This window comes from Hipposideros armiger, unplaced genomic scaffold (genome assembly GCF_001890085.2).
Source record: "Hipposideros armiger isolate ML-2016 unplaced genomic scaffold, ASM189008v1 scaffold_0, whole genome shotgun sequence".
Classification (NCBI taxonomy): Eukaryota; Metazoa; Chordata; class Mammalia; order Chiroptera; family Hipposideridae; genus Hipposideros; species Hipposideros armiger.
Window position 1 is genome coordinate 4,105,508 of NW_017731350.1, and position 9,196 is coordinate 4,114,703.

The 9,196-nt window shown below is 51.5% G+C and overlaps 1 protein-coding gene across 3 annotated transcripts in view; it reads left to right on the top strand.

The window, feature by feature from the left end:
- ADCY3 (adenylate cyclase 3) overlaps positions 1-9,196 on the top strand; it is an 87,259-nt gene that overhangs the window by 28,448 nt on the left and 49,615 nt on the right. For all 3 annotated transcript variants that reach the window (XM_019647180.1, XM_019647356.1, XM_019647272.1), the window contains exon 3: positions 6,836-6,985. In XM_019647180.1, the coding sequence (XP_019502725.1) occupies positions 6,836-6,985 (150 nt within the window). The remainder of the gene's footprint in view (positions 1-6,835; positions 6,986-9,196) is intronic.

Consider the following 9,196-nt stretch of genomic DNA (forward strand, 5'->3'; position numbering starts at 1 on the left):
TTGGGCCTTCTTTCCATCGTGGGTGCATTTATCAAGCTATTGTGCCCTTACTGTCAGCAAATGTCAGTAGCATTCTCCTCTTAGCCCACAAGCCCTACGATTGACATAAAAATAAATCTGCTTGTTCACATCTTTGTCCTCACAATTCATTATTCTCCATTAAAAATCTTAGGAGGGGCCGGCCGAGTGGCGCGTTGGTTGAATTGGCTTTGGGACGCCAGCTCTTAGCAGCAGAGCCCCGGTTTGGATCCCACATGGGCCAGTGATGCTGCGCCCTCTACAGCTAAGATGGTGAACAACAGCTCGACCTGGAGCTGGGCTGCCGTGAGTCACCGGTGACGGCNGGCGTAGGCTGCAGTGGGGCTGCAGTGGGCTGCCGTAAGCTACTGTGAGTGGCTGTCAGCCAGCGTGAGCTTCTGCGAGCCGCAGCTGTGAGCAGCCATTCAATGGCCGGCAACCGATCTGCCTCACCCGGGAAAAACACACTGATCACAATACCAACATAGGCCAGTGAAGCGACATCCTCCACAACTAGACTGAAGAACAAAAGGACAGCAACTTGTCTGTTCCCCTTCCCCGATTCCCCAACACTGTGTCCCTCCCCCAATTCCCCAATAAAATCTTTAAAAAAAATGCTTAGGAAAGTTTCATGGGAACACTCAATAATTAAAAAGGAAGAAGGCATTGCCCTCAGCCAGGGTTTCTCGACCTCAAGTCTATTGACATTTGGGGCAGATCATTCTTTTTTATGGGACTGTCCTGTGCTAGGCTCTGGGGCTGCAAATGTGAGAAAGAGACACACCCTGAACTCAGGTGCTGATTGCTCGCCAGTGGGGGATATATGTGTAGATGTGTCAGGTGGCGGGGTGGAGGTGGGCATTGCGTCTCATGGAAAAGAGGCATGTGTCCTGGGGCCTCTGCGCTAGTGTATTCTCCATCCAGCATGCTCGCTCTTCTGATTTTTCCCATGGCTGAGTCTTTTTGGTCATTCGTATCTCAGTTTAAATGGCATTGCTTCAGTGAGACCTGTCCTAACCACCTGTAATAGTCAGCTGTTTTCACCTAATGCTGCATAACAAGCGCCCCCAAACTCAGTGGCTCACAAGCACACATTTCTCACTAGCACATCTGTGGGTTGGCTGGAGTATGGTATGGAGGCTGGGCTGTAACTGGGTTTGGCTGTAGCTTGGGTTTAGTTTGGCTCCATAGGTCTCTCATTCTGCTATACCAGTGAGCTTCTTGGTGCGTATTGTTCTCATCCACTCATGTTACAGGCACTAATATCCATCTGGCCAAAGCAAATCATACGGTCAAAGTCAGCAGCAGGGAAGAACACTGGGAGGCTGCATCGTGGCTGTATAATACTTCTACAGGGGACTGAAGAATTGGGCCAACAGTCTCCCTCACTCCCCAGTCTACAGCAGCTACTCACTGTATCATTTTTATTGTCTGCTGAGCTCTGATACCCTTATTGATGACTTAATTTGTTTCTTATTCATCTACTGTTACCCTAATATCAGCTTTATGACAGCAGGGACGTTTTCTGCCTGTTCACTGCTAAATGCCAAGCACCTACCTGGCACAGGGCAGTCAGGGAGGGGTGTTGCAGTTGGGTCTTGACATAGTAACAACAGCTAGCATTTGCTGGCAGATGACGAAGGCCAGGTATGTGCTGCGTGCTTGAGCTGGCTGAAGTCAGGGGACCGTCACAACATGTGGCCCTCTGCAGGCAGAGGGAAGGCAGAAGGTTCCGTTTGGAGCTATACGGCCCTGAAAGAGCACATCTTGTTAGCGGGTTGGAGACAGGCCCAGTGGGGCCGGAGTGAGGGGAGCCTGGTGGGCAGCAGCCAGGTACAAGAACAAGAGTGACACTGGAGCCCAGCTGTCGGGGCTGGTGTGGCCCACGTCTCAGGGGAGCCATCGCGTCAGAGGCTGCAGAGTGGTGCCTCTGGGGTTGTGCAGTGCACAGGCCGAGAAGCTTTTCTGGCAACCGGGCAGATGGTGAGGGACTTTGTGTAACACGTCAGGTTGGCTGGTTGCCTATCCTGGAGGTGGACTTTGTTTGCAGGACAGTGGACATTGAATGTCTTTTAGCAGAGGCATGCCAAAGCCATAAAACAAGTAGGAAGCTTCTGGAGGTCCTTTTGTTTTGAGGCACATGGTGGAAACTTGACCAGTGGCCAACGTGGTAGGGCACGTCAGTGGTGCCCCGATTTGCTCAGACCTTGCACTGTCTTGGGTAGGGTAGTATTTGTTGGAGACACAGACATTTCTTGGTGCAGTGATGCTAGAGTTTGCTCTAGGGCAGCACGAGAGGGAGTCACCGCATTGTCTGAAGACTTCCCCACCTGCATAGATGCCCCAGGTCTTTACTAGGTTCTGTGTGCCTGCTCCCCTCCCTCATGCCTTGGATGCTGCCTGGCCTCTGCTGACCATCATCATAGCTCAGCTAAGGAGACATTAATGTGGGGAAGGACCTTGGACTTGTGCTTGGGTGTTGTGCTTCCTACCTGGGCAAGAAGGCAGCAGTGGACCTGCCCCAAGGCCTCATGTGCCTGGTCAGGCTGCCTTCTGATGTTCAGTCCCCTGAGCTGGGATGATTTTTTTTTAATGTCTTGAGATTTAAACTCTGCTCTTGTAGGGGAAAAAGAAATAAACAGAGGAATTAGAACTGGGTTCCGGTCTCAGTACTACTAGGGGACCATGGACTCATAACCTCATTTCTCTGGGCTTCAAGTCTCTTCTGCAAGATGAGAATAAGAACACTTGGCTTGTTGTGACAAATAAAATAATGCATATGGTGGCTCTTGTAAAACTTTATTTAGGTATTATTATTGGTACTAATTTGCCTTCCCCCGTCAGAGGAAAAGAAAAAGTATTGAGAACATATTTTGTCCATGCCCCGTGCTAGGTGGTGTGGCATATAATCTCTCTGTTAATCTTACTGGGAAAGCCTTCCGGGTTACTGTGAGGATGAGGAAGCCAACCGAGTCTTAGCGAGGTTAAGTGGCTTGTTGGAGACCACACAGCCTGCTGGTGGAGTGCGAGGTATGTGTGACTGCACAGCCCGACCCGTTTCTGGGACTTGTTTATCCACCAGGGGGCCCCTCCAAGGGTCTGCAGCGAACATTGCTCCCAGGTGGGGACCCCATGGTCACTGTGTGGTGTCCGCTGCAGGCTCTGGCCAGGCTTTCTTGGGCGGAGGAGACTGGTTGCCTGCAGAGGTGCCTTCTCCCCTGCTGCTTCTTACACTGCAGCTCCTTGGAGATTTTTTTCCAAAACATCTAAGTTTGTTTTAATGAACAGAGACTTCAGTGGGGCCTTCCCCCAGTAGCAGAGCATCACAAGGTCTCCGAGGGTGGCCAACATGGGCATTGACACCCCAGAGCAGCTTTCTCTCTCTCTGTTTGTTCTTCCCTATCCTGGAATGTTCCAGAATCTGCAGGCTGCAGTGAGCCTAGAGGGAGAGGTCAGCCTAGGCAGTTTTGCCACCAGCCTGCCTCCGATGGGGTGACTTCCATTTTAAAGCTCTACTTAGAGCAGCTTGTGTCCCCGTGGGCTGTTCAAAAATGTACAGGATATGGTGATTCATCAAATTCCAAGAGGAAGGATTTTGTAAAGGAATTTTCTCACGGTTGCGTTTCTGAGCCTGGGATATTATAAATTACTTTTTCTGGCTGTCGTGGGTTGGATGAAGCTTTAGTCTGAATGTTTACCCACTTGGGAGATGCGTTCATTTTTAGTCATTATTTTAAAAATCTTGTGTTTAAAATATTTCTTTTAAAATAAGGCTGCTGCCCAGTCTAAAGGAGGCCACTGGAACGGGAAGAGGTAACCTTGATGGTGCCCCCAAGCAGGGCTTCTCAGCCTTGTAGGTACGGGGGGATCACGCAGAGAGTGAAGTCTGGTGTGGCAGCCAGAACTCCTTCCAGCTCCCCATGCTCATTCTGGAAACTTCCTCACCATAGCCAACCCCTGCTTCCTGGCTGAAGGTCTCCTTAGCTTGGTAGCAGCAGCATCCTGTTAGATTTGTGCCCTGGACTTGGAGGCTGAGACTGGCCGATAGGGCCCTGGCTGAGCCTCCCGCCGCTCTCTGCCCAGCACTGAGGGATTGCCGAGCTCCTCTGGGCCCTGTAGCAGTGGCTGAGCAGGAGAGGGGTCGGGGTAGATCTGAGCAACAGCGCCCTGAGGGCCCTTTCTTCAGTTGAGGCTAGTTTAAAGAGAATTGGGGGGAGTTCGAAGAAACCCAGGCAAAGCCTGCGGCTCCTGGGTTAATTGTCTAGAAACAGATGAGCTCACTGGGTGGCCGGGAGGAAGTTCTCTGGCATGGATGGAACCTGCAGGACCCACGTTACTCTCCAGGATGGCTTAGATGCAGCCTTTGCCTCACATCCCTGCAGCTGGGAGTGCAGGTTGGGAAGGGGAGGAGGCCTCTGTGACTCGGGGTGCTCAGGGGACAGGAGGCCGCATGGTTCTCTGGCCTGGAAACCTGGAAACTGACCCACCGCCCTTTTCCTCCAGCCTTCTTCCCCTGTGCTGTCTGCACCAGGTCATCACCAATCCCAACCTTTGTCCAGATCTGATGAGGACCAGACAGTGTCAGGACTGCAGGGACTTTTGAGATGAGTCAGTCCACCCCTCAGCTCAGGGATGATGAAACTGGAGCTCAGAGAGATTATCCGACCTGGCAGATCACCCTGCTGGTGAGGGCCAGTGCCACCGTCCTGGGCTCCTCCTGAATTTATTTTCTGTACTGCATGGACCTGCAACTGGAGTGCAAAAGTGGGTTTTGATTTTAAATATGCACAGTTCAGTGAAAGGAATGCTATCCTGTGGGGACAGTCCCCAGGCATGAACCAAACCTGAATCCTCTTACACTCTTTGGGTTATAATCTTCGGTGGTGTTGGGTTTGAAACTTTTCCACTATAGTTGCCCTCTGGCGGTCTGCCCAGCAGGTTTGGTTTTCTTAGGTGGACGCCCCATTGGATAATGACAATAGTAATTCCTGACACAGGCTCAGCACTGTACACTTTACAGAGCCTGTCCCATTTGTCCCCATTAGGTGGTCAACCAGGGCCTATCCATGGAAGTCAGAGAGCCCTCCGAGCCCAGAGCTCTGTCCCCAGCTCAGTGTGACAGCCCAGGCTGGTTGTGGTCATCGCCAGAGATAGGCCTGTGACCCCAGGGCAGCCTGTCTTGTCCGGAACCCCTTGTTCTGTGTCACTGACACTGGTAGGTGTGGGGTCCAGACCTGTGGTCCCTCTATGTGCAGCTTCTCACTTGCCCTCCAGGACCCACAGCCCCGTCAGGCTGGAGACCCTTGGCCCTGGTGGCTGCTGTATTTGGACCCTGCACAGGCTTTGGCAGAATGCTGCTGCTCAGTGAGGATATACAGGGTGCAGCCTGACCTTGTGCACCAGCCTCTTGGCACCTTGACCTTGGGGCCAGGCAGATTGCCAAGGCCACACAGCCCCAGCAGGAGAGTGGCCTCTGAGCTGGTCGAGGTTCCTGGACCCCAGGCCAGACTGGCTTTGAGACTCAGCATGTTCTGTGTGACTTGCTTTGACTCACTGAACATAAGTTGGCAGTGATTTGGATTATCAGGTGTTGAATAAGTGGCCTGAGGTTGCACTGATACTGACCACTCAGACAGGAGTTGGGCTATCACACCCCAGCAGAAGGTACAAGGAGATGTTTCATGGGACGTTGACATCAACTGCTTGCCCCCCGAATGGTAGAGGTGATCAAGGCTGCCCAGGCCCGAAGGATATTACCGGTTGTTAGTTCCTGGAACCAACCACCTAATAAGCTTGTGAAATCTGCATCTGGTGACTTGATGACCAGTCTACCTCACCTACTCATTAATTCATTACTCCCTGGGCCTATGTTGAGTGCCCCCTGGCCTCAGCACTAGTGACCAAGTACAGACCCTGCAGGAACTTGGTGATGAGGGTGGTGGGTCCTCAGGGTTAGTATTGATCAGCCCTGATGAAACAGAAACAGTCAGAGGGGATACCATGAGCACCCAGAAAATTAATGTCAGAATTAGCCACCCTTTCACGGCCAGTGCTCTTGGAGAAGTGGAATTAGAACCTGATCCAGGCTCTCGATGTCCAGAGAAGTCCTTTGTGACACTGCACTGAACTCACAGGACAGACGTCAGGTCCCTAATCCCCTCGTCCCCTTCCTGTAGCTTCAGTTCCTCATGAGACCTGGGGACTGGTACTGGCCACCCCTCACCTGCTGGCAGGGGCATTGGCTAAGAGAATGCGTATGAATCCCAGGAGCCTGTAATCCTGTGGCACATCTGTAGGGTAGCGTGTGACTCCGGAATCAGCCCAGGACTTCTTCAGGTCTCCTGTGACATCCCACACGACCTTCGGCTTTTAGGATTACGTACTCCCAGCCAATGGATCTGGGCTTTGTTCACTCCCCTCCCCAACTAATCAGCACAGCACCTAAGTGCACCTAATCAGTAGGTGCTCAGTAAGTGGCGGTTGAACAAATGAGTGAATGAATGAATGGGTAACGGAGGGACTGTGTAGGCCTCACAGGTTGATGGGATTGGCCAGTTTAGCTACGGTGTGAAGCAGGAGGGGAGAACAGTAGCCCCTCAACCAGCCTTCCAGGCTGGGCCTCACCCATCCATGGCAAGTGGGGCAGGGTCTGTTCCAAGGACCTAAATATTCCATCGAGGCCGGAGGCTCTGCTGGGGCCCACCCTGGACACCAGGCAACGTGGGGTTTGATTTTGGTCACCGTCTGCCCCACCTCCTCCATGCCTTCTCCTGAAGACGTGCCTTCACCATTGTCCTTTTCTCTCCTCGGGGCGCAGATCTTGGCCAACGTCTTCCTCTACCTGTGCGCCATCATCGTGGGTATCATGTCCTACTACATGGCGGACCGGAAGCACCGCAAGGCCTTCCTGGAGGCCCGCCAGTCGCTGGAGGTGAAGATGAACCTGGAAGAGCAGAGCCAGCAGCAGGTAAGGCTCTGTGGGGTGGCCTCGGGGCAGCCTGGGCTGGGAGCCTGCGTTCAGGGAGGATGGCCTGGGAGGAGGGACTTGTCAGGAGGGAGTGAGGCCCCTGCTCAGCTCGCCCCAGCCCCATGGGCCTTGGAGTTTGTCTGCCTGGGTCCGGTGTTGGCTGCCTAACGTCCCTCCTGGGCCCCTCGCCATTAGAGGACCTCCTCGCCATCAGAGGACCCCTCCTGACTTCGGGGAGCATCTCTTACTGGAAACTCACTCCTAAATCTCCTTCTCTGTGCTTGACTGAAACCTCCCTCTTTCCCTCTTTCTGCTTTTTTTTTTGCCCAATAATTTAAAACTTTTCTTTTTGAAGAAATACATTGCCCCAGCAGCCACTAATGACTCCATGTTCTTTTCTCAGGTGAAAAAGTTTTGTGTTTATTTTGAATGCTTTTTCTCCATGGCCACGTTTGTGTTACTCCTCAGCCTCGCTCTGCCTCTCTTTCCAGGTCAAGGGCAGATTCACACTGCACACCTACTGTGTGTGCAGAGCTGCTCTCCCTGAGGCGGGGACACATTCCCTGGCTTTGGGGCCCTTCTGGGTGAAGTCCATCAGCCCAGGGGCACTCTTTCCTTCATGCTCAGGGCAGCCTTCCCACTTCCTTCTCCCTCTAAGTCATTTATGACGAAGTAAAAGCCGCCCAGCCCGGTCCTGGGGGACCCCACCGTTTACATTTTTCCATTGAGAGAAGTGCCTGCTGTCCCCGTTGTTTGTTTACCGGCTTTTCTCCAGCTCCATCCACCGCAGAACCTCCCGGTTCTCATGTGATTCAGCCTTTTGCATAGTTTTTGGTTTGGATTCATCTCAGATGCTTTTTGAAGGTCCCTAGAAATTACATCCACCAATTTCCTGGTATCCATAGGTTTATTTCCCCTTCACACACAAATTCAATACATAGGAAACCCATGATTCGCTGCTCTGGGAACCATGTCATTTTGCGTTCACGTGGTGCTGAGTGCTCTGGATTCACTAACATTGCAGTTTTTGTAGACTCTGCCACTCAGGTGGATGGGGTTGTAGTTTCAGGGATCACTCTGGATGGAACCTTTGTTCAGGGGACCCCCATTGGTGGGCCTCACATTCTCTAGACAGCGCTATTTGAAAGCACACACTGAATTATTTAGCTAATGGGTCCCAGCTTCCTCTGTCCTGGGGATATATTTTCTCTCTCTGTTTACCAATAAGATCTAGAAGCTTCAGAGCTAGGCCTCAGACTCATCTCTTTCAGAAGGTAGCTTATCCTCCTGGCCTCCGTTGTGACAAAGGGCCAGGCTTTGCTCGTTGTATTTGTCGCCGTCTCCTTACTCCTGTGTCCTGTGGTTATCGACGAGCTGCTGAGACTTGAGTATATTTAAAAGAATCCTGCTTTATAGAGTCCCTTGAAAGGCATTCTTTAGTTTCTGTTTTTTATTCTATTTGGTCTCTTGTTTGTATCTGGTCTCTCAGACTGTGGACACATCCCTCTGGGTTCTCTATATAAAAAAAAAAAAATGCATGTTTCACCACTTACTAGGCCGGGAGTTCTTTTTTATGCAGTGTCTGTGCAGTTTTCATCACCCTTATCTACGTTTGTCTCATCTGTCTCATAACATATAACCTGGGACATCTTCCATTACACTGAACAGTGCTGGGTGGGGGGCCTCCAGGTGTGGTGAGGAGGGCCCCCTGGGCTTCACCCTGGATCTGTTATTCCCTGCATAGATAAGTTAGACACATTATCCAGGAAGTTAGACAAGGTCTCAAGAATGAGAGGTCCAGTGAGGCAGAAGGGAGGTGCTGGGTGGCGGGGATGAGGGGCCCAAAGTACCTTCCAGGCCCAGCTGGAACACAGCAGGTGCCTGTAACTGTCCACAGGCGGAATGCATTTGTCGAGCCCTGCTCTAGCCTGAGTGTGACCTCGGGCTAGTTCCTTCCCCTCTTTGTGCCTCGGTTTCTCTATGTGTAAAGTGTAGATGATAAGAAAAACCTTTGGGTAAAATGGGACACTATGTGTGAAATCCTTCGGGAATAAGAAAAGCACTGTTACCATCAGAAGGGTTGGGATTCTGCCCCCACCCTGTGAGTTTCAGTTTGCTCATATTTTTCTTAGGACTTTTGTGACTATGTGCATGAGAGATTTACTTGCCATTTGAGCTTTCTGACCCTATTCTTTTTTTTTTTTTTTTTTT